At 38.4% G+C, this 25,895-nt stretch overlaps 1 protein-coding gene across 1 annotated transcript in view; it reads left to right on the top strand.

Moving 5' to 3' along the window:
* Enpp3 (ectonucleotide pyrophosphatase/phosphodiesterase 3) overlaps positions 1–25,895 on the top strand; it is a 56,633-nt gene that overhangs the window by 10,015 nt on the left and 20,723 nt on the right. The window contains exons 6-17 of the mRNA XM_070010917.1: positions 3,731–3,828; positions 5,643–5,722; positions 7,766–7,885; positions 8,061–8,170; positions 9,834–9,899; positions 10,626–10,698; positions 13,518–13,626; positions 15,061–15,189; positions 16,489–16,520; positions 19,463–19,590; positions 23,456–23,522; positions 24,065–24,152. Coding sequence (XP_069867018.1) covers positions 3,731–3,828; positions 5,643–5,722; positions 7,766–7,885; positions 8,061–8,170; positions 9,834–9,899; positions 10,626–10,698; positions 13,518–13,626; positions 15,061–15,189; positions 16,489–16,520; positions 19,463–19,590; positions 23,456–23,522; positions 24,065–24,152 — 1,100 coding nt within the window. The remainder of the gene's footprint in view (positions 1–3,730; positions 3,829–5,642; positions 5,723–7,765; positions 7,886–8,060; positions 8,171–9,833; positions 9,900–10,625; positions 10,699–13,517; positions 13,627–15,060; positions 15,190–16,488; positions 16,521–19,462; positions 19,591–23,455; positions 23,523–24,064; positions 24,153–25,895) is intronic.

The raw sequence follows: 25,895 nt of genomic DNA, 5'->3' as shown, positions 1-25,895 counted from the left end.
AGCCAACAGATCTTTGCTTGCTCTATTGTGTATAAAGCACTGTGACATTAATCTATTATAGTCACACCTCATAGTTGCCTAAAATATTGAAGTATGAAATGATTAAATTTCCCAAGATCCTATGGTCAGGACTGGAGTTTACTTTTGCTAGAACTCTTTCCTCTGAACATCCTGCCACTACCCATTTTTTCTTACTGAGGGAAGAGGAAGAGATTCGTGGGAGGAAGGTGTCATAGTAAAAGGATGTCCTAGTATCATGGAAGAGAGGCCTTTGTCAGGTGAGCACCAGTAATGGGCCTGTGGTGGAACTCCCCACCCCTCCCATGCTTCTTAGCATGTTGAGGACTTTGCTCAGACATGGAGAGGTGACCACATCATCCATCTCTTCTTCTTATTGTCCCTTTCCTTCATTATTTTCTGGGTCTGGCAGGGGAAGAATGATGGTGAGTATGGAAGAAATAAAGCTATATGGCTCTAAGAAAATCAGCATGTTAAAATTGATCACTTCATTAGAAAAAAAAATGTGTATGGAGCCGGCTGTAGTGAGCCTGTTGTCCCATTCACTCAGGACACTTAGGAAGGTGGACTGTTTGAACCTGGGAGTTAAAGGCCAGCCTGGCCCATATTGTGAGATGTCCTCTCTTAAAAAAATGAAATAAAAACACCTATGGTGTTAAATCTAAACTCTTGGAGTTGAAGGAGCTCAGAAAGAAATAAATTAATTGGTTTGTTATAGGTATCAGCCCAAATCCAAACCAAACCAAACAAAAAAATCAGTCCAGGACCAGTTCTCACACCTTCCAGGGAAAGGATAAGTCGCTGTTGGAAAGGGTTCATTGGATCAGATCAGAGAGCATCTGTTTGTTAGGGAAACTGGGGAAGGAAGGCATACCTTGTTCCAACTGACCTTACACTGGCAATAGAACAGAGAGGAGAGCTGAACGGCCAATGCTTTGGGTGGGCGGACAGCCCTGGGGGCAGGACTTGCTGCATCTGGATTGGCTGGGATTATGAACAGGGAACGGTGGCATCAAAGCTGGAAAGATAGGTTTTCAGTTAAAGTTTTTGCATATATTCAGGAATGTAAAATGGTCCTTTTTTTTTTTTTAAGTAGTGGTGGTTTGTGGATTATCAACTGATTAACTTTCCCTCTTCCCTCTCTTCTACTCTTGTAACCATATTTATGACATCTAAAACTTTCCTTTTATTGAGAGAAGTGTCTGTATTGGTTTGCCCCAATCCTCAGCTCCTGCTGCCCTCCTCAGCCACTTCTGAAACAAAGGACTTAGAACAAAAGGGAGAGGAGTTGGTGTCCTGGCTTTGCCTGAGGGATATTTACAGGTCACTTCCCTGAGTTTCATCTATAAAATTGTAATAGTACTATTGAGGATGATGTTGCTTAGTTCAGAAGATTTTATATGAGAACTCAATGTTGTAGAAGAGGGGAAATGTTTGCTACATCTTAAAACAGTAGTCTGTGGAGGAGGATGGAAGGGGAGAATGATTGCCTAGTGTATTTGAGGCTCTGAGTTCCCTTTCTAACATCACGAAATAACAATCAAATAATCAAGTTAAAATAATAGAACCAACTTTACTTCTAAGATAAGCCATGTGGCAGGTATTCAAAAATTTTAGTGTTTTTCTCTTAGTACTTTTCTTTCATTACTCATTTTCTTAGATGAACTTGACATATGAAACTATTTTAGCATGTCCAGAACCAAACATAATAATTCTAGATGGCTTTTTTCAGGGTCAAATCACACTGCAACTCATCTCTGGCAAAGCATAATAAATGTAACAAGTGTTACTTTTATTATTATAGTTCACTGGTAAAGTGCATGCTTACCATGTATGAAGTCCAGGGTTCAATATAATAATATTTATTATAGTAATTGCAATGATAAATTATGTAGTTATTTTTATGTATTGATGTGTACTTTTGTACAATAGTGTCCCTACATGTTATTCCTTGTAAAATATTTCTCATTATTCTTTGTAGAGATTCCTTTGAGGCAGGCCCTACGATCTTCACCCTCTTGTAATGGAGTGCATTTCACAAAGCACAGAGCTGTGAGGCGATTTGCCCCAGGTTACATTGCCTGTGATCTCTGGAGGCAAGAAGCAAATCCTGGCAGCCTGGCCCTAAAGTCTGTGTAGTTTGGTATTCCCTTATTGATAGACTGAGCCTGAGACACTGTGCAGTTGGACCCAAACAGGAGGTGGAAGGGTAAAACAGGGGAAAGAATTATTCGTACCCCTAAGGCTCACCCTTCTGCTGCTAATTGAGAAGAAAGAGACAATGAGGTGAGCAGGAAGATTTTATGGAGGTCCTTCTAAAAAACATTAGACCTCTGGCCCCAAATAACCTGCCCCAGATTGGCAAATCACTTGTCCACCAAGAATTTGGAACAGTGGAACAAAGAGATTATACACTTACTGAGATTATTATTGACTTTGGCAAGACCAGAAAGGAAGCTGGTGAAGAAAAAGATGTTGGTGATAATGAGTAGCTTGTTAACCATTTCCCACTAGCCTCTCTTTCCATGGATTCCAATGGAGTCATTCCTGCCCCTGCCCTCTATTCCCATGAGTCTCATGTATAGTATGATGATTACCTAGTGTTATTAATTCACTGATAACTTCAGTGAAACCTATTTTGCTGGACGTTTAACTAGCATTTCTGTCTATTGTCTTATTTTATGATTTTTAATAGTTCTCATGGCATAGTAAGGAGTATGGGCTCTTAAGTCAGACATGATGACCAATAGCTTAGATCTACTCTTAGACCTTCTCCCTCCAGTGGTAGAACACTGTGGATAAGTCACTTGACCCTCTCTACCTGTTCTATTGATAAGGTGCAAGTAATGTCAAAATCCACTTGTAAATAATAGATAAATTTTTGCTAATGACAACATGAAATGAAAGAAGTAGGATGATAATTCTTTTTTTTTTTTTTTTGCTGGTACCAAGGCTTGACCTCTGGAGCCTGAAATCAGGGCCTTAAGATTGCTTGGTTTATTTGCTTTGTTGACACTTTACCACTTGAGCCACTCCTCCAGGTTGGCTTTTTGCCAGTTAATCAGACATGGCGCCTCTCAAATGTTTCTGATCTGAACCACGATTGTCTAGATCTCAGCATCCAGAGTAGCTAGAGTTATAATCGTGAGTCATCAGTGCCCAGTAAGATGATAATTCTTGTCATCCACCATGTCTTTATTCAAGTTTTATCATTGGCTATAAAAGTATAGCTGCTTAAATGATTAGCCTTATTAGAAATCAGAAAAATAAAAATGAAGCTAGGTTATTTTTCATTCTTTAAAATAACCAATACACCGCAATATGTGTAAAATACTACTTGTCTTCATCATAAAAGAATAAGAAGAGAACTGGCAAAATATTTTAGCCTATTTATTCTTAGATTAGAAAATTTAATCTTTAGGAATGTAGCTTCAGGAAACAAGTGAAGGTCATAGTTACAAGGATGTCCATGGTAGTTCAGTAGAAAATGTGCCCTTGATCTCTGAGTAGCAAGGTTGCAAAGTCTGTGAGGTTGTTAATTTCTTAATACCATATCATAATTACACCTGAATGATGGTAGAATTGAGCAATTGTTACTTAATCCAGAAACTATTCTCTTTTTATACTGCCTAACCCTTTTTAAATGTAGAGGGTTGTTCTGAAAAGTGTACTTTTCTAACAAAATCATGCACGATTGTTTTCCATTTTTCAGGTTTGACCTGCCACCAGTAATCTTGTTTTCCATGGATGGCTTTAGAGCTGAATATCTAGACACATGGAATACTTTATTACCAAATATCAATAAGCTGAGTAAGTCCTGCACAATCAGCCGCATGCAGATGATAAAGACTGGTCAGCGAGACACTAGGCGAAGCTGTCTTTCTTTTTGACCTTTAGCATGTCTGGTTCATCTTAGTCCCCAAGTCCTCTCAAAGTCTTCTAGGCTTTACCACAGGCTACCTATGCATTTTCTCTAAGGAGAGGTGTTTCCTGCTTCTTGGCTCCTTTGCCCTCTTTTTTTCTTTACTTTTAATTATTGTAATTATTGGCTTAATTATTGTGTTTATCACAGTGTTGTGCTTCTGTGTTAGAGCATTCAGCTTTCATGAAACTTTATGAAGTATGCTTTTTGTATCAAGTCTAAGTGGTTCTCGAACTTAAGGATATTAGACTCATCTGGGTTGCTTGTTAAAAATGTAGGCTTTTTTTTTAAAAGCTCTCTTTCTTCCCATCAGAGGGCCTTATATAGTAGAGTTTATTGGTGTTGATGGGGTTCTAGAAGATTCTGAAGGAAGAAATCTCTGGATCATATTGGAAACATTGCACAGTGGCTGGGAAGAAGTCCAGCTTCATGCTCATTAGAAAAATCATTCATTGCTCCCAGCTACACGACTTGTTACTTTTTGGCCAAGCATCAATTTTATTTTTATCTTTCAAAGGAAATAGAATCTATTGGGAAAGCTTTCACTTTGAATCAGAGGCAATGGGATTTTGATATGGAAACTTTCTTGTCCTGCTCTCCTAACAAAGGAAATAGCAATGTGTTCCTGTGTTTCTGACCTTAAACGGGGTGATTGCACAGATTGAAAACAACAGAACAATGAAAGCAAAATTAGTGGCATATTTTGTGAAACACAGAGTAGAGGAAAATGAGCTGATGAGAATTAGTGGCAAAGTCAGCTCATTTTGTGAACATTTATTCTGTGACTGTCCAGTTACCTGGACAGTCATGCTAGTTTCTGTACTATTGGATATCTTACATATAGGAACGATCATCTGACAAACAAGTGCTGTAGAAATTCTTCCTGTAATGACCAGATGCAGTAAGAGGAGAGCAGTGAAAGCAAACTCAGCAGGTAGTGTATACTTCAGGGCAGTTTAGGGTCAGGGGTCAGTAAGCTGGGGGTGGTGGCTCCTGCCTCCTCTGCTTGATTTGATTTTTGAATGGCCTGTGATATGATAGGAGTAAATTTTTACATTTTTAAATGGTTTGAGAAGAACATCTTCTAACATGTAAAAATTATATAAAACTGAAATCTCAGTGTCTATTATTGTAGCTTTAGTATAACATAGCATTCATGCTTGTTGGTGTCTTACTTTTTTTTTTTTTGGTCAGTTGTGGAGCTTTAGCTCAGGACCAACGTGTTGCTCTCCTTGAGCTTTTTTGTTCAAGGCTAGTGCTCTACCACTTTGAGTCACAGCTCCACTTCCAGTTTTCAGGTAGTTAATTATAGATAAGAGTCTCATGGACTTTCCAGTCCAGGTTGGCTTTGAACTATGATCCTCAGATCTTAGCCTCTTGAATAGCTAAGATTACAGGTGTGAGTCATCAGCACCTGGCTATTGCTCTCTTACCTCTGAGTGCTCCGTGGCAGAACTGGACTGCTGTGACAGAAACCATAGAGTTTGCAAAGCCTAAGTGAGAAAACAACTCATTCGTCTTCTAAAAGTGGACATCTTTTGGAATAGAAGGTGTGAAAAGGTCAGAATTTCACTCCTTTTCCAACTTCAATCCACTCTTCAGTTTTCTGTGCGGGATGTTCATATTTATATTCATATTTTTAGTTATCCAAAATACTTCCGAGAAAGATACCACTTTCTAATTTCTCCCATTTTTGTTGCAGAAACATGTGGAATCCATTCAAAATACATGAGAGCTGTATATCCTACCAAAACATTCCCAAATCATTACACTATTGTCACGGTAAGTGTTTGGCCCATTGGAAAGACTGACAGACCAGCCACAGCTAAGAAAACTGACTTCATTTGACAGATCCTTGGGGCAAGACCTGGCCAAGCTCATGCTGTGAACTTCACAGGTATATGTGGTGATAGTTCATGGAGTAGTTCAGATAGGAGAGCAGCACTTAATATGAAAGGAGTAGGGTATGTGAAGCATTAAGTGTGAATGTATGATCTAGAATAGATTCTCCTCCACAGAAGTCCAGAATAGCCCTGTGGTGTAAGAAACACCATTGTCTGCTATCTTGGCATTGACCTTCAGGAAACAGATGGTGAGCTAGGAAAAGCTCAGGGACAGCAGCACCTTGGCCCTGAGTTCAAGCCCCACAACTGACAAGGGGCTAAGAATGGATGGCATTGGTGAGGGCCACCACTTTGAGTATGGGAATTTTGTCCTTTTCTGTCATTTCATGATCTTTAACATGACAAAGACTTGTTTCACAAATTATTTCATTCTGTCTACATCTCTTCACATAAAGCAACTAACGCAAATGAATTCTCTTCAATGTGTAAAAAAAGATATAGTTGGAATGGTTAAACTGAACTCAAAGGAAAACTAAGTCGTTTAAGACTTAAAAGTTCTGAGGGTTGGAAGGGGAGAAGAAAAAAGGGAGGAGCAAAAAAGTCCTCTGCCTCCTTAATCACCAAAGGATAGTTGTTTCTTCAGTACTTTGCATTTAGTCATTTGTGGAACAGTGACTAGACCTTATTTAAATTTTTACCTTTAAGCAATTGTGTGTTTTGTAGATGCATGTTCTAATTATTTGCAGATTCTATGTTTGTAGTTTATCTACTCAGTGGAACTTGTTTGTAACCCATGAATCTGTAAGTGCAGTGCTTATGCAGACACTATGGGAAAGCACAGCAGCCTAAACAGCGAGCTGCCAGATACATAGTCCTCAGCTGCGACACCTGTCCTTGTACCCAGCTCTCTCAGTGGAAGCAAGTGCACGTTTGGATCAGTCATCTGTTTAGTCCCATGCTTTGTACATGGCTGTGCTTTTACCAGTGGCTGTTTCAAATGATCACAATGATCACAGAGAAAGAAGGGAGAAAGATGCCTGCCAGAGAAAATAACATGCATTGGGTAAACTTCGTTCAGGCAAGGGTTACATAGAGTGAGCCAGTAATACATTTTAAGTGATGTGCGCTTCTCAGACATAAAGTAATGAAATGATCAATACACAAGAATATTCTAACCAGAGGCCCTTAGGAACTGAACCCTATATTTTTCATAGGAGCAATGGTTCAATGTTCATTAATTCAGTGTTTACCACAACTTTATAAATCATAACTAATGTGAAAACTGATGCTATATATACATTTTACACGAATATGTATGTATTACCTATAAATATACACATGCAGTTATGTATATATACAAATAAAAAGTTATATGCAAAGTATTAGTTTAAATGATCTAACACATATATATATATGATATATGTATTATGTATAATAAGTTTCTGAAATAATGCCCCAAATCTATTTAAGAGTGGTTATAATCGCACAGGTATAATAGCATACAAATGTGTAGGCTGGTTAAATGAATAGATGTGAATGGAAAGAAAAGAGGAAGAATAGAGACTGAGCAAATTCCTGGCAAAAGTGGATAACTTGCTTTAGTCCCATTTAGACAGGATACTGGAATATATAAAAGTTTCTGGATAGTAAATGTATTGCTAATATAAAGTGGCTAATTATTATTTCAATACAAGAAACTTTATTAACAGTTACTACACACACACCCTCAACCCAAACCATTCTTTTGCTGCTTCAGACATCGAAGAACTAGAACAACTATCAATATCAGGTTCAGATTTGGGTGTTGTATATTGAAAGGTAAAATGACCATCCTTTCTAGATGTGACTGACAGATCATATGCTATTTTAAACATAAACGTGTATTTCAAGAATGAATTTTTTTATTGTCTGGATGAATGGTTGCCTCTCTCGATGAATGAATTATTTTTATCTTAATCTTTTCTAAAATTGATATTTTTAGGGCTTGTATCCAGAATCACATGGCATCATTGACAATAATATGTATGATGTACATCTCAACAAGAGTTTTTCACTTTCTTCAGTGGAGAAAAACAATCCCGCCTGGTGGCAAGGGCAACCAGTATGTAGCCTTCTCTTCGTATATTTAAAGTAACCTCTATTTCTCTAAGTGACAGTAGGCCAATCATTCCTCTATTCTTGACATATTACAGCATCCATCTCATTTCCAAGGGTGAGGGCATTCAAGAGTTTCACTATTATTTTCTTATTTTCCTGTATATCTTTTCTTCTTGCAGATTTGGCTGACAGCAATATATCAAGGTTTAAAAGCTGCAGCTTACTACTGGCCAGGCTCAGATGTGGCTGTCAATGGCTCCTTTCCAACCATATATGTGAATTACAGCAGGTACTGTAGCACTTTCAGAAAAGAGTCCATCTACACAGAAATGACCAGGAAGTTCTGTTGTTGTTGTTGGTTGTGGGGCTTGAACTCTGGGCCTGGGCATAGTCCCTCAACAATTCAGCTCAAGGCTAGTGCTCTACCACTCGAGCCACAGCGCCACTTCCAGTTTTCTGGTGGTTTATTGGAGATAAGAATCTCATGGACTTCCCTTGCCTGGGCTGGCTTTGAACTACGATCCTCATATCTCATCCTCTTGAATAGCTACGATTATAGGCGTGAGCCACTGGCACCCAGCTCAGTCCTTTAGATTCATTTTTTTTAAACTGTTAGGGGTGGAACCTGGCACTCCACAAATGCTAACACACACTTTACAGATGAGCTGGACTCCTAACTCCCTATTTTCTTCATCTTGATTATAATTCTATTTTTCTAGTAGTTTGGACTCTAAATCATCATGGAGTCATGGATTCTGCTGTTTTTTATCCCTCATTTTTGGGCTCTAATTCACAAAGGGAGCAGTAAGAGAATGTGTTATTTGCCCCAGCATGCCCAATCTGATAGAAGCAGCCATCTCTTGCTTGGATTACTGAAGCTGCCTCCTTCCCCATTCCTTTGCTTCCTTCTTGTCCCCTGTAACCTGTTCTTTGCCCACCAGCTAAGAGGATTCCTTTAAAATGCAAGTCCAGTCACAGCACTAATTTTACACAGATTTCAATGACTTCCAGTCTGCGTACTCTGCCTGTTATTCCTAATGTGTCCCCTTCTAAGAAAGCATGGAAAGTATCTCTTTCACACTAGTGAGATACAGCCCTGATACACTGTTGAATACAAAAGAGATCAGTGGTTTCCTATGTCAGCCAGAGGAAAAGCCTAGAAGGCCTTGCAGGGGATGATACCCACCCTTCTCTCTCTCTCAGACTGGCCTCCATCTTTTCCTCCTTAATGCACTTTGAACCTCTTTGCGAGCCTCAGCAAAACAGACTTGTTTCTGTTGTTCTCTCCGCATGCAGTGATTCCTTCCATAGACCCAAATGCCTCCTCTTTCACCCATTTCAAGCTGCTGCACAAATATATCTCTCAAACACTAAGATTTAGAATTTACCTGTTTCTCAGGGTACCTTATTTGAGTTTTTCTATTTTCCTTAGTATTTGTTACCTTTTAACGTATTGTAGAATTTAGGTAGTAGGTCTATTATAATTTGTTTTCTTATACTGAAATGTAATTTTTGGTTTGTTCAATGATACATTCTATGTCAAATGAATAACTAGTATCTGGCAATGGATGTTCTAGCTATCTATCTGTCTATCTTCCTATCATCCATCTATTATCTATCATCTTCTATATATTTATCATCTATCTCTCTATCAAGATCTATAGGATGAAAGGATGACAATTAATAGCTTTTTATTTTAACTGGGGAAAACTAAAGGAAAGAAAAACTGAGGAAGAAATAGAGCAAAATGAATTTACAATATAGTGCTGAAATTACATTTGTTTAATAAATACTGAAAACAGTATTATACCCTTTGAATATACCGAAGTTTTTTTGCAGTAAGTTGACAATACATTGATATCTGAAGATGGTGACCTAACTTCCAGAGAGAATTTTAGTAATTATGGGTTATTTAATTCACTTTTAAAAATTATTTTTAATTTTGCCCCCAGTTCTGTCCCATATGAAAAGAGGATCTCAACACTGTTAAAGTGGCTGGACCTTCCAAAAGCTGAAAGGTAATATCTGGGGTCAAAAATGTGCTGGCATAGGTAGAAAAATGAGAGTAATCACTGGAATCCTTTATTAGCAGTGACCATTTTTGAAAAATAAACAAACACATTGGCATTATCTTTCTGTGGGCATTTTTCAAGAATCAAGAATTGGTGCTCTTGCTAGTCAGCACCATTCATAATAGAGACAGAGCCAGAACAAGAGAAGAGAGGTAGATGTGGAGCAAATAGAGAGCTATGGCAGAAAGGCAAGTGGGTTTAATGCTTACTTCTCAGGAGTGACTTTGGGAGCTGGTGATATTGGCACAAGGCCATGGCAACAGGAAGGAGTCAGAACATCCTCAAAGAGAGTACCAGATGAATAGTACCACAGAAACCTTCTGTCTGAAAACATAAGTAAGGCAACACAGAATCAAGAGAAAATTAAGAACTAGGCAATACAAAGACTTAGGGCATAATATAAAAGAGATCTTCACTGTACAAAGAAGACTTTCACAACTGAAGTGTGCCAATGTTCATATCTGGGTGGCATCTTATCTACTTTGTGTTAGGAGACACATCTTTGGTGGGGTCAAGTTTAACCATCTGATAGTGACAAGGAGAAAGCTAGGGAGAAAGAGATGGCAATAGCTAATAGGTTCTAGATAAAAAACAAAACAAAACCCAAATGTAGCCTGTAGATCGCCTCCAAATTATTAATGAATGTCTTTCTCTGTTTCAATTTTACCCTAGACCCAATTTTTATACCATATATGTGGAAGAGCCTGATTCTGCAGGACATAAAAGTGGACCAGTCAGTGCTAGAGTAAGTTTTATTTTTTTTTTTTAACAAGTGGGACATCATCTAGCCCAAATAAAAACTATTATTTTGTTTCTCCTAAGCAGAAATGTAGTCCACAAATGCATGAGAAGATCAAAATAACTAAAATTCTAAACAGGATCTCTGCTTTTGTAATCACAAAAGAGTTACGAATCTAGGAAGGAATAACTGCCTTATTAACCGCATCTTGAATCTTTTGATAAAAATTTACTTATGACCTGGAGGTGATACTGTCATTTCATATCATGAAAACATCAAAGTTAGGGATTATATTTGCCAATGTAGTGTGTATTCACCAGCCTTTGCTCCCTCATTTACCTCCTTCCCTCCCCTTGACATCCCAAATAACAACACAGCATTCAGTTAATGACATATAAAGCACAAAGGCTATTTTAGTTTGTTTTTACCCACTAGCCAAGGTGAAACATGCTCTAGTCTTTTCAGATCTTAAAACCCTTCTTTTAGACTGGCATGGAATTTCCATTTGTAATCCCAACTACTCAGGAGACAGAGACAGGCAGATCACAAATTAGAGGCCAGACCAGGTAAAGTTAGTCAGCCTCTATCTCAAAAACAAAATACAAACAATAGGGCTGAGGGTGTGGCTCAAGTTATAGAGTGCTTGCCTACCAGGCACAAGTCCTGGGTTTCAACCCTCTGTCCTAAAAACTCTCTTCTCTCTGCTCTTCAGAACCTCCTCAGGGCAGTTTCTGTGGGCCTAATATTCTGTCAGGCATGCCGACCCATGAAGAAGATGATACGCAAGCTGTTGAGGAAAGGAATAAAGGAGAAAGAATAAAAGAGACAGAGTTGATGAATAGTAGTATTGGTGAGCATAAGCCTTTCAGGTTAAAATGTTTCAGCTACCAAAAATTTGATAGTTTGAATAATGTTTTAGTGGGAAGGTTCTTGTGGCATTGTATATCTTGCGTAGCTTTATGAAATAGTGATAGTAGAGTGTTGAAATGCAGATGGTGGAGCAGCATTTGAAATATAGTGATGGCAGGAGCTTTTGACTTATGTACTTATTTAAATTTTTTTAAGACGAAGTCTCACTATGTAGCCAACTCATGACCTTCCTGCTCCCCTCTTCCAATAGCTGGGATTATAGATTTGTGCTACCACGCTCTGCCAAGAACTTTTCTTTTCTTTTTTTCTATTTAGGTGATGCTGAGGTTTGGAATCAGGCACCTATACTTAAGCCATGCCTCCAGCTCTTTTTGTTCTGGGTCATAGGGCTTGAACTATAGGCCTGGGCACTGTCCCTCAGCTCTTCAGCTCAAGGCTAGAGCTCTACCACTTGAGCCACAGCACCACTTCTGATTTTCTGGTGGTTAATTAGAGATAGGAGTCTCATGGACTTTCCTGCCCAGGCTGGCGAGTAGCTAGGATTACAGGCGTGAGCCACCCATGCCCAACTTCCTTCCTTCCTTCCTTCCTTCCTTCCTTCCTTCCTTCCTTCCTTCCTTCCTTCCTTCCTTCCTTCCTTCCTTCCTTCCCTCCTTTCTTTCCTTCCTTCCTTCCTTCTTTCTTTCTTTCTTTCTTTCTTTCTTTCTTTCTCTTTCTTTCTTTTTCTTTCTTTCTTTTGATAGTCTCACTTTTTTGGAAAAGTTCTATCAGTGAAATTCACTTAAACTTTGGGTCAGTACAATGTACTGTATTGATAATGTGGCAAATGTTAAAGGGAAAAGTATTAAAAAGAAAAATGTTAAAGAAAGAATACAGTATAAATGCTGGAATAAAAATTAACTCCAATGTACTCATTAGACAACTAGTCAGTAGTACCTGGGCATATTGTCTTTTATTGCTCTATGCATGTACATTTACTCAGAAATGGCCAATATATTTAACTATATTAAGATGGGATCATTCCATATTTACAGTGTGTACATAGTTGGTTTTTCATTTGTTAATATTTAACGTTGGGTTGTGAGCTTCTTCCTATGCCTTATAAATACTCCATCCACCATACATTCACCATACTCTCATACAAAAATAAAGGGCGATACATTACACATGTTAAAAATATATGCCATATTTTATAGTTCCTGAAATTTAAATGATAAACCAATGATGTGTTGTGATGAATATCTTTGCGTGTAATCTCCATTTGTATGCTAAGTATTTACTTAGGAAAAATGTCTACGGTAGCATTATTACTCCATAGAGTATGCTGCTTCTTTAACTCCCAGATCACCAAGATGACCTTTCCAAATGGAGGCAACACTTTTATTCTCTTGAAAACTGCTGGGTCTCCCCTTTTCAACATTTAGACTTGAGTACTGTTTGTTGATGTCCAGCATTGTTTCCTGAGCCAGGACTTATCTAGGCCAGGGACAGGAAGAGGTGTGGCCAGGTGGGGGAAAGGTGTGGCCACACTGGATCTGGATGTGACCTCAGGGTCTGGGACCCTCCTAAGGTCAGATGGGAGGGGTGTGACCGGAGGTGGCCCAGGATGTGACCTAGCAGGAGGGGTAGGTGACTGCTTCCAGGTCTGCCAGTTACCTGGGTAACAGATACTGGGCAGAAACTTAGCCAAGAGGGAAGGAGGTGTCCCTGTGCAGACCTTACATAAACAATGTTTCTTTTATAAGAAACATGGTTTGGTTCAGTTTTTTTTTCTTATAGAAATGTGAGGAATTGGTACTTGATAAATGTAGTTAAGAGAGGTGCTGGGCTCTGATGTTTTATTTCAAAACCTGACAAATTTTAGAGAAGGAAATGTATTTAATTTTTACTTGACACTGTAGTGATTTGGCTAGTTAAAACACCTTACAAAGACAATCTTATTCTGGCTTTTAAAGGTAATTAAAGCCTTAGAGTCGGTAGATAATGCCTTTGGAATGTTGATGGAGGGCCTCAAACAGCGGAACTTACACAACTGTGTCAATATCATCCTGTTGACCGACCATGGTATGCTTTTTTTAAAAATTAAAATCATATTTTATCATTGTGTACATTTTGTCACTTCGGGAAATCACACAAAACTATTTTGGAGTCTATATTTCCAGATCTAGAGATTCTTGAAGAAGCAAAGAATAAAATTTTTGGTAGATGATGAAAAAAAGACTAAATTAAAATTTCTAGTTACTTAATACTTCTGAAACTCTTTCCGTGTACCTTATCCTCAGTAAAACGGAGTTATTGTACTCAATGGGAACATGTTTAGGTTGGTATTCAATCTAGAAAGTACTTTTCAGGCTTTTTCTGCTACTGATAGCTTCATGTGTATTGACTGGACTTCATGATATTGTAGGGTGACTATGTTTTATGATATTTATGTACAGAATGACTGTACTTTATGATATTTGCCAGTTTTACCAGGCTCTGTGTATTTAAAATCATGTGAATACATGTGCATTTAATCATAGCTTTTTGTTTTCAAAGTCTGTCTCCCCTCATATTTTTCTGTTTAGGATTAACCTGAGAATTGAAATAAATAAAGTAGCAGCCTCCCCTACCATGCCATGAACAGCCTTTTCCTTTGTGCAGTGTTGGGATAGAACCCAGGGCCTCAAGCATACTAGACGGGCACTCTACCACTGAGCTATAGCCCCAGGCCCTCCACTAATATCCATCTATAAGTGCTTCATTGATACTGACTTTTCTAGGTTTGGAGTGTTGAGAAATAAGTGAGACAGACTTGCATTTTTTTTCTAGTCCCCTCAAGGAAGCTGACCTCCAAATCTGTGAAAGAACAAGACAGCAAGGGTGAGCAGAAGAGAGCTGAGCTAGGAGAGCTTTGGTCTGTAGCCAGTCAGGGCTCCATAGCAAGATCTTGTCCCAACATAAATAAATAAGTAAATATATAAAGAAACAAAAACGTGCATGCGGTCAGAAGAATCTGACAATAAAAAGACTCAGCTAACAAACCATTTTGGACCACGTATTGGTTACGCATGTTTAAATAATATAATTTTAAAAACAAATATTTTAAGCTTTAGTTTTAAAAAGATACATGTTGCTATTTTGATTAAAAATGGACTGTATTGTCTTCCAGATAAATCAGACATAAAAAGATTTAATTAGTTTTTTTTAATGTTGAACATATGTGTTTATTATTCTTCCCTGTTTCTTTGACTGTCAGTTTTCAAGTTCTGCCACCTAGAGTGGCAGTAAAGTAGTAGAATAATTGTATAAGTTCTCAGTGAAGCTTTGAGATCTGTAGCGTAAGTATCTCCTATTTGATGCAGACAGGCAGTTGAAGGGTGTTTGTTGATGTCCTGCATTGTTTCATACATTTGCTAACATTATATCTGTGTTTGTTAATATATATAAATACATGAATGTGTGTAAGATCTATTGGAGAAAACCATATGCATATTTAATGGACCTTTTAAAATTTAGGGATGGACCAGACTTACTGTGAGAAGGTGGAATATATGACTGATTATTTTCCCCGAATAAACTTCTATATGTACCAAGGGCCTGCCCCTCGCATCAGGAGTCAGAAGGTGCCTGAGGACTTCTTTACCTGTAAGTATGAAGAGCCAGCTGAGGAAGGAGAGAGGTAGAAATGGATGTGCATCATAACCAGAGTGCCCAGGATGAATAGGCCCCTGTGACTTTTGGTGGAAGGTCAAATAGAAGCAATTGAGGAATGCTGATATTTCAGGATAGTCTTTAGTTTTTAGTCTATTGTAATATCTTATATTGATGGGTTACTTCATTTTTTTCTTTCATTCAAAAAAATGCTGTGGTTTACAGTAACATCCAGGTTTATCTTCCTGTCACTAACCATGTTCCGTGACAAGGACATCATAACAACAGCACGGTGAAGAGATTGGTGCTATCAAAGAATCTTGAGACACTAGAACACAGCGTTCAGGGATACATTTACATTCTATTTATACGATTAAACAGTTGATCATACAGTACATCATGCAGTAGGGTTATTGGCTACTTTGGGGCTGTGATTTATACTGTGAGAGGTACACCTTACTTAAACATAAGAATGCAAATTTATCTGCCCCTCTCGTCATTTGGATCTCTTCACAAGTACATAATGAAAATACCAAGACCTTTGCTGTACTATATACAAACAGGGAAACCAAAACACAGCCACTTTTCTTTTTCTTTTCTTTTTTTTTTGGGGGGGGGGGTCTGGTCGTGGGGCCTGAACTCTGGGCCTGGGCGCTGTCCCTCAGCTCTTCAGCTCAAGGCTAGCGCTCTATACCACTTGAGCCACAGCACCACTTCTGGCTTTTTTCTTTGTGCTTATGTGGTGCTGAGGAATTGAACCCAGGGCCTCAGGCATGCAAGGCAAGCGCTCTACCACTGAGCCACCTTCCCAGCCCTGTGCTTACATTTTATGGTGCCTAGTAGTGACAAAATGTTATTTCCCTATATTAAACAGATGAGTCCATTGAAAAAATACGGAGGCAATTTTTGTTTAAAACTAAAGGCTTCCAGGGCTTGCTTGCTCCTGGCTAGTGCTCTACCACTTGAGCCATGCCTCCAACCTGGATATTTGCTGATTAATTGGAAATGGAGTTTTACGGACCTCCCTCCTCCCCCCACAGGCTGGTTCAAACCCTGATTCTCCAGATCTCAACTTCCTGATAGTTAGAATTATAGGCACGAATCTATTAGCACACAGCTACTATTGTATTTTTAAACAGTAGAGTAAGAAATCATTTTGCTTGAAATCATTTAATTTAATCTTACCAAATCATAGCTATTCATAAATAAATATACATGCAAAGTCAGTGAGCTGCTCACTTTTTTTTGCAGTTATTAAGTATGTAATGTGATTTGTTTTTTCTTCTGAAACAGTTAATTCTGAAGAAATCGTTAGGAACCTCAGTGTAAGTATACAGTCTCCTTAATACATAGAGCTACTACAGTGACCTTATTTATATATTTCTGAATTTGAGCTGCTTGTGATTTGGGCATATGCGTGTCTGTGTGTTTGCGTAGGGAGACTGAGATGGGATTCATTTAGTAGCCCAGGTTAGCCTGGAACTTACCCTCTTCCTGCCTCATTCTTTTTTTTTCTTTTTTTTATTGTGAAAAAACTGTACAGAGGGGTTACAATTACATGGGCAAGATAATAAATACATTTCTTATCAAGCATTGTAGCCTCCTCCTTTGTTTCCTCTTCCTATCCCTTCCCATCTTCCTCCTTCCCTCCTCTTTTCCCCCTTCCCCCCCCCATCTGTCCAAAGTTGTAAAGTTCATTTTTTGACATAATGTCTTGTACATCTCATTCTGCCTCATTCTTATAGCTGGGATTAAAGGTGTGTGCTACCACACCCAGTTTCTAATTTAATTTTTATTCTCCATCAACATGCATGTTACTTGCTTTTATCTCAGTTGTTTTCATCCTGGAGTTGACACCACTACAGGAAATAAGTTGAGGGTCACAATGGCATAAATTCTCCGTTTTCATTGAAAGAACTGATGTTACTCCTAAGGCTTGCCAGTGAGCCTCTAGCTCTCCTCCAGTTTTGTGTGACTAGATATCTATAATAGCAAAGAACCCTATCCTTTTGCAGAAAAAAATCCTATTATCTTCTTAATATAAGCACAGTTATTTCTTATTGGTTCTTAATCGTGGCTATTACAGAAATGAGAAGAGAAAATTCCAGATACATTAAAGCAACATTTTCAAAGTAGGGCTCATTATTTTGTCAGAAAGGCCTAAAATGTTCTCTTGTGATAGGTTTTATTTTAACGTGGTTGTGTCTGGCTTCATGCTTGCAACCACTGAGCTCATATTCAGCCCTTTACCTAGTAGTTTAAATATGTGTTCAAAACACAGTCACAAATATATACTTAACTATGTGGGATCCATGAGTATGTCATTGCTTAGAATGAAATTAAATTTGTTTAAGTATAGTGATAAGAGGCCATTTAAAAAGCCAGAAAGGATGCAGTGGGAGTGATTACAGAGAGAAACACTTGGTAATCTTTAGCACGGGGATCTTGAGAATGTTATCTTATTCCTTTCACTAATATACAGATCTTGAGTAAAGTGATAGACGATGTCGTCCCCTACTGGTGAATTTGTGCATTCAGTGTTTATGCTACGTGAAAGGATAGTACCGAATTTTCAACATGGACTCTAAAATCTACCTGTGGGAATTTTCCCCTCATTTCTGAAAGAGGTTATAAGATAAAGTGTCTTTAACTGCTATTTCTCATTTCCCCATTTTGTTTTTGCATGACGAGATATCAATATGCAATTTGCATTGTTTACAGTTTTTAAATGCATATAGTTACACTAATAATTACTGTTTAGAAAGCCCAAATTGTATAACATTTACTTCCACTTGTGATGAAGCTGTTGAATTCTTCTTTGTCTGTCCCTTCGCGCTCTCTACCTAGCTGAAGTCCAGTTGGTGAGAAGGACATCCATCTCTTGTAAGACTAGTGGTCAAGGACATATAGAAAGGAGCTACAATTTCATCAAGGAAAAGTCAGGAAAACGGTCCATGGGGTGGTGCTATTCTGATGGCCCACAACGGACAGCTCAACATAATATGAACTGGCAACTCTCTAAGTTCCATCACATGAAAGACATCCACACTAACTTTATTGTCTTAACTCTGGTACCTGTTTCTCAAACGGTCACTTCTAAAGAGTAACTATGTATGGGGCTGGGAATGTGGCTTAGTAGTAGAGTGCTTGCCTAGCATGCATGAAGCCCTGGGTTTGATTCCTCAGTACCACATAAACAGAAAAAGCTAGAAAGGATGCTGTGGCTCAGGTGATAGACTAGCCTTGAGCACAGAGAGGCTCAGGGACAGAGTCCAGGCCCTGAGTTCAAGCTCCAACACCAGCAAAAAAAAAAAAAAAAGAGTAACCATGTACTTCTTCAGAAACTGGCACGTGCCCGCAGTTTCCACTGGACCAGCTCTAGCAACAGCCCAGGGGACAGTGAGACTAATCAAAAGATCAGTTGTCCTTGGAGGCATGTCCTTTACTTGTACCTCTTTTGGGAAGCTGGCGGTCAGCATCTGCTATTCTATACCTGCCTAAGAGTCACTGGACTATTGGCTTACTAAGGAAACAGTGATGAAAGTACTAAAAGCCATAACCTGGAAAAGATAGCAAAACAGGCAAGAGGAAGATGGGCAGAAGTGTGTGGATGGCCAATATTTTTCTCTGTCTTGTTTCATTTTCTAATCTCTCCTGACTCTCCCATTTCCTATATTTCTTCTACATTTTATTTCTGTAAGTTGTATTTTATAGTTTTTCTTTTTTCTATCTACATTGAATATGAGATAATGACACAGATTTGTTAATATGGATGAGATATTGTGCTTTGAAATACATGAGAAATAAGGACATTGAAGAGATTTTATTTCTTGATATTCTTACATGATTTTACCCCCCTCATTCTTCAAGATCATGAGATTAAAAATTATGAGTTATATCTTATTTCTGTTATATTTTCTATATATAACTTAGATTCAAAAGTTGTAGACATTTATTTTCTGTCAAAAAGAGGAGGAATTTATTGTGGCTTAAGACACTTACCCAGGAATATTAGTTTTAAATATCCAATACCAAATAATAATTTGAATAAATCTTAATATCAACCTAATTTATTCTTATAAGAATAAAAGCAGTATAATGAACTATATAATAGTATCAACCATGTTGACAACAAGTTTAATATCCCCATTTAATTGAGTTTAGATCTTCTTTAATAAGCATTTAAGAAATGTTCTTAGAGGATGGAACTTGTTAACTAGTTTGCATATCTTATGTTTCATGGGAGAAATATTTATCACCTTTTCAGTGCCGAAAACCCAACCAGCATTTCAAACCCTATCTGACTCCTCATTTGCCCAAACGACTACACTATGCCAAAAATGTCAGAATTGACAAAGTTCATCTGATGGTTGATCGACAGTGGCTGGCTACAAGGTCTGTGTGCCTATCTACTTATAATACCAGAGACAATTATCTTGCATTTTAGATGTATCTTATCTGCTGTTATAATCGTAAGAACTTTCCTGACTATTGATATCTCCTTGTTATTGTCCATGCTTTCAAGCACTTCTGCATTTGAAATTGTTTCTCTTAGTCATGGTCATAACATCCTAACCATCACAGTAAAGATGAGAATGGAAAAGAAGGTGGAGACAGTTCTAGCTACAGATCCAGAGATGTAGCATCACGCTGCTACCTGACCACCGTCTCCTAAGGCAAGAGATAGAGTAAGGGTGACACCAGTTTTGCTTTCCCAGGCTGGGAGTGAGTGAGTGACTAAATTGCTTTTTAAGATCTTTGTCATCTTCCTTTTTTTCACAAAAGAGGTTTTTTTTTTTTAAACCAATTAGTTGTAACCGTTATCACTTTTTTTTCTATTTATAATCTGTGCTGATCACTAAGCATTTTCGAGATTGAAATAAGACAATGAAAACAAAGTAAGACCATCCTGAATAACTCTATCTCAGATAACGAGTGTCTTCATGGATCCAACAACAACAACAACAAAATTCTAAGAGACACAATTTCTTCCCTAAGAATGGTAAATCCAGTGGAGAAGAGTGATACTAAGCTGGGGAAAAATACATATACATATTATGGTAGCTAAATGAGTGCTTTCTCCTTTTGTATTTTATTCCAATATTTTTCCACATTTGTGTGTATCAGTGATACCAGGACCATATATTTTCCTGATCTCCTTTATATGTACACAACTTAATGACAAGAGGTGCTAGGCACAATGGCAATACAGTGGCTAAAATTATATATTTGGTAAAGAAAGAAAAGATGAGATAGGACAAGAGAGTTGGGCTTCAGTGTGTGTGTGTGTGTGTGTGTGTGTGTGTGTGTGTGTGTGTGTGAAAAACTAGAGATTTGGCAGAACCTGTTTAAAATAATCCAATGCAGTGCTCAGCTATGGTATGTATTTCCACAATTGGTCACTAGATGGCACTGCCCTCTGTCCGAAAGACGGGGGGGGGGGGGGGGGAGAGGAGAGACAGAGGGAGAGAGGGAGAAAGGAAGAGAGAGAGAGAGAGAGGAAGAAAGGGAGAGAGGGAGAGAGGGAGAGAGGGAGAGGGAGGATGTTAATATTGGTCCAAAGTTTTTAAGTCCTTGTACTCTCAGCCACCATACTGTGGCTCACTCTGGATAACATTTTCTAAATGTATATTCCTAAAATAAAATTAAGCATTTATTAAGTTAGGTACATAGAATGAAAATAAATTTGTATCTAAAGGGGGTACGTCTTCTAAATCTTCACTGTTAAGGGCAAATTAGAAGTTAGCAGGCCCTAGTATAGGATGAGAAGGGGTATGGAAGAAGAGTTCAGCCACATGCCATCTGTAAGCATCGCACAGTGATCCCCAGTGTCAAACCCTTCACAAGAGAGCTAGTGTTCATCTGATTTATTCCTAGGTACATTTGATTCTCTACTCTGAAAACATGAATCTCAAGCTACTTGTTTTTGATTTGTTTTTTTGTCAGTCGTGGGGCCTGAACTCTGGGCCTGGGCACTGTCCCTCAGCTCTTCAGCTCAAGGCTAGCGCTGAGCCACAGCACCACTTCTGGCTTTTTCTGCTTATGTGGTGCTGAAGAATCGCACCCAGGGCCTCATGCATGCAAGGCAAGCACTCTACCACTGAGCCACCTTCCCAGCCCCAAGCTACCTGTTTGCAACCCAATTGTGGAATCTGTATCCTCCTCAGCCTCAGTTTTCCTAAAATTTATGAGATTTCATTATTTTTGGTAAACCCAATTATTTGAAACTCTAATTGAAGAATATTTCAGTGCTTTATTAAAAAAAGAGAGCATGAATAACAACTTTTTATTTTGGAATACCAGTTTTATCTTGGAATAGCAGCTTAACTGATATAACTAGAAATGACAGCCACCATTCTGCCCTGACAATTTTCCCCCAGGTGGAAAGGAAGGCAGACAGACAGTCAGGGCCTGGGGTGCTAATCACTGTGCCAGAAACAAGTACAAGATTGGAAGAAACAAACAGATGACATCTCACACTGATGTCGGGGATCATCAGAGAAGGTTTCCTGGTGGGGGTTGGTTCTGTCCTGGGATTTAAAGATATACTGTAGTTAAGACAATGGCCCTACCTCATGCAGTCTGTGTACAGTTCAAGATACACAGCCAAGAAGGCAAGGGGGTAGAAACTGAGTTCTCCATCAGTTCACCAGCCCCCATGTAGAATTTGTCATCAGAAGGAGGAAGATTCATTTTCCACTAGAAGGTACCATCTGCTTGTCAAGTCTTGTTAGAGACTGGATTATTTCAGATTCTTGCTTACATCTTTTTGTAGTGCTGCCCAGAGCAGCTGGTTATTCTTCAGGAAGAAAGGGTGGAGGCAGGTTCCCAGAGGAAACTAGTTCCCAGCAATCAGTTGCATTGGCCAGTTGCTGGAGTGGCTAGGGAATGAAACCCCTGTGCATTAATGACACTTATCATGTATAAGTAGTAAGACTTTGAGCTTGAAGAAAGGAGGAGATTACATAGCTTTTTTCAAACAGTGAAAATGACATTTCAGAGAGCTTGTTTTGCTACTCTATGGAGCAGAATAGTCTAGTGATAGACTTACTAGAAACGTATATCGTTTTTATCTTGTGGTATCATTTTATGTAATATTATTGGGAAATAATAGTGACAGCCCCAATGTAGTGACAGCCCCAAACCAGGCTATGTAGTTTTGGGCATAGTGCGATTCATTACATTGGACTTCACCAGCAAAGTACGATTGATTAACTTATGACCCAGATTTTCCAGGATGGTCTTGCTTTTTCATATTTGGGTTCCAAATGTATCCTCATTAAAAGATGTGTTTGCATTTCCATCAGTTGTTAACAATGTACGAAAGAGAGGTGTATGCTTTTGTGGGAAGATCCTGAAATTTGGAAAGCAGGATGATCATTAGGGAGCTTCTTCAGGGCAGAGGCGATGAGGCTGTAGATCTTGCCTTACATGACAGAAGAGGGAAGGAAGCACTCCCAGGAAGGAGATTTCACAGATAGGCCTTGGCAACTGCTTGGGCGTCAACGGACATGTCTTGTTCATCATTACCAGTGTAATTACCTAGTTGTGGTGAGGAAAATCAGCCTCAATTTCAGACGTGTTCATTAGACAGCATAAAGATGACAGGGAATTTGTTCCAGAAAGTTTCATTATTGTACCTGGACCTGAAATACAATTGATAAAATCAACTCATTTCCAAATGGCTGCTATATTTTTTTTTGTTATTGGTAATTTCCAGAATCAAATTAATGGTTGGAAGGCAAGAATATGAGCAATTGGAAGAACAGATTTTTTTTTAAAGTTTTCTCGTGGGAAATATTAGGAAATAAAACATTTGCAGATGGAATTTTCATATTTTTGCTGCTGATCAACATCTTTGCAATATTTACTGTTGTGTTTTAATTGAACTAGGTTAGAAGATAGGAGTGCAAAATGTACTCATTTTTTTTTTTCTGAAAACAGAGTACCAATTATAGAAAATTTTACTAAAGTCTTAGTTCAAAACCCCTTTTCTTTCATCAATGAACATCCCAGCTTCCCATAGAGATTTTGAGACTTACTTATCTCCAGTTAGAGAGTTCTATTTATAGAACCTAGAATTCTCCTTTTCTTTGACTTTTGACTTCCCATTCTATTTATTTCTCTATAGCTAAGAACTTGAGCACAAAAATGAACGTTTATTTTGTTGATGGAGAAAGTCCATCAAAGTCCATTATTATTTACTATAAAGCCTCATATTACCACATTGGTCTGAGTGTAATATAACCTTTTGTTATAGGAGTAAATCAAGTTCGTACTGTGGAGGAGGCAACCATGGTTATAACAATGACTTTAAGAGCATGGAGGTAATGTGGTCTATGTTCCATACTTGTAGCTTACAATAGAAAAAATTAATTATATCCATTATAAATAGTATAAATTCTCATCAATTAAGTATAATCAAAGTACTTTATCTCAAAAGAATGGAGAGAGATGTTGAAGAAATATGGGGATGAAGAAGCGGTGCAAAATATTGATGCTTAAAAAATCATCATTTTTTCATACATTACCATATTTGAGCAATGACATGAAAAGAATGTGAAAAGATGAATTTCTAAGACATAGTGTTTAGATATGGAATTGTGCTGATACAAGTTATCCACTGTTGCTTGCGTCCTTTCAGCCTGTCGGCTTGTGAGGCTCTGGGGAAGTAGGCAGAGACAGACGTAAACTCCTTGTGGATTACACTTGATGGGGGTTAGCAATACCACAGGAAAAAATGATTTCAAAATCACTTTCAAGTCAGAAAAGAAATCCTGCCAAAGTAAGATACTTGTAGAAACATGTCTCTTCCCACACGTACATGTGAATGCAGATGTCCTCTAGTAATATTACTGTTACCACCTAGGCTATCTTCCTGGCACATGGCCCCAGCTTTAAAGAAAAGATTGAAGTTGAACCATTTGAGAATATTGAACTCTACAATCTCCTTTGTGGTAAGTATATACATGAACTCACCAGCAAATGGTGGATAGTTGGAGCAGAATAAATCGAACCTTGAAGACTACATGCTCTGCATTAACATGACAGAAAGCAGCCAGGGCAGTGGCTTGTGCTTGTAATTCCAGCTATTTCAGAGTTGGAGACTGAGAGCATATTGCTGATGAGTCCTCATCTTACTAAATAAATTGGGCACTGGTGTGTGTAGGGCAGAAGAGGAGGGGGAAGGATGCACCTATGTAACTAGCTACATGGTAGGCATAGGAAGGAGACTATAAATGAGAAGCTGTCCCCTGGGTAAAGAAAATGAGATTCCCCACTCCCAAATAATTAAAGCAAAAAGTAAATAAATAAACAGGGATGTGGTTATAATTCAAGTAGTAGAGCACCTGCCTAGCAAGAGTCCGAATTTAAATGCCAGTACCCATTAACAAAGAAGAAGGAAATGAGGAAGGCATGAAAACAATGATTTATTATTTGGAATTGTATAGTCATAAGAGTGAGCATGGTAATACATGCTTGTAATCCCCCACTTAGGAAAACCAGGCAGCCAGCCTTGGCTACACGGTAAGACTTTGTCTCAGAACAAAGCAACACAAAACAAAGACTGAATTATCTTTGCTTTACCAGTAATGGTCATCTTTAGATCTTAGGAAATCAATCTTTTCTATTAATATATGCTAATCTAATAGAATAAAAATTTAGAAAAACAAATAATACGGCCAACTTTTCAAAGCAGGTTAAATGCATCTAAAAACATGTTTTGTTTGTTTGTTTGGTAATTATATACAGAGAAGTCCTCTAGCATAGAAGGATGATAAGCATGTCCCATTTGGGCAGACATTTATTACCCTGGCATCTACATGAGTGCCTCCTTCCATTGCATTCATGATCATCTTCCCACCTGGCATAAAAAGCTGCAGTTTCACCCTTAGTTGGAAATAAACCGACCACAGCTGTTTCTCTTCATCATATTACTGTCCTGTCATAAGTAAATGTGACTTAGAAACAAAAATGTACCCACTTAAAAAAATAATATGTTGCATTCTTTTTTTGGGGGGGGGTCCGGTTGTGGGGCCTAAACTCTGGGCCTGGGTGCTGTCCCTCAGCTCGTCAGCTCAAGGCTAGCGCTCTACCACTTGAGCCACAGTGCCACTTCCGGCTTTTTTTTTTTTTTTATGTGGTGCTGAGGAATCCAACCCAGGGCCTCATGCATGCAAGGCAAGTGCTCTACCACTGAGCCACCTTCCCAGCCCATGTGTTGCATTCTTAATCAACTTAAATTCTTGGTCCTTATGTACTAATTAAGATTTTGAATTGTTTAACTTAGTTAAACTGAAACTGTGTTTTTATTAATAACAGAGGGATTTTCTTTTGCTTTTTTGTTTCATGGTTTTTGACAGGGTGTATGCCTCAAGTGATAGAGCTCTTGTCTAGCTTGTGGGAGGCCCTGGACTCAATCCTCAGTACTCCCTTTCCCTAACTCCCCCACAAAAAAAGTATAGATTTTTTTTTGCTAGAAAACCAAGGGATGTTTGAGGAACAAAATGGTCGTGTAAGCAATGGATGTCTTCTTTAGAATAACAGAAGTCCACCTGTGTGCGTTCCAATCCAGAGACTGGATAAAAGTCACGATGGGGATGAAAGTCAGGGAGTGGGCACACGCACTGTGATAGAGCATAAATCAGAAACACCTGGTATCTGCTTTCTTGTCCCCCACTCCCTCCAATGTAGAGTTG

Source organism: Dipodomys merriami, unplaced genomic scaffold, assembly GCF_024711535.1.
Source record: "Dipodomys merriami isolate MVZ:Mamm:240054 unplaced genomic scaffold, mDipMer1.0.p SCAF_8, whole genome shotgun sequence".
NCBI lineage: Eukaryota > Metazoa > Chordata > Mammalia > Rodentia > Heteromyidae > Dipodomys > Dipodomys merriami.
The sequence above is the reverse complement of the archived record's forward strand: the minus strand, read 5'-3'. Positions and strand labels throughout refer to the sequence as shown.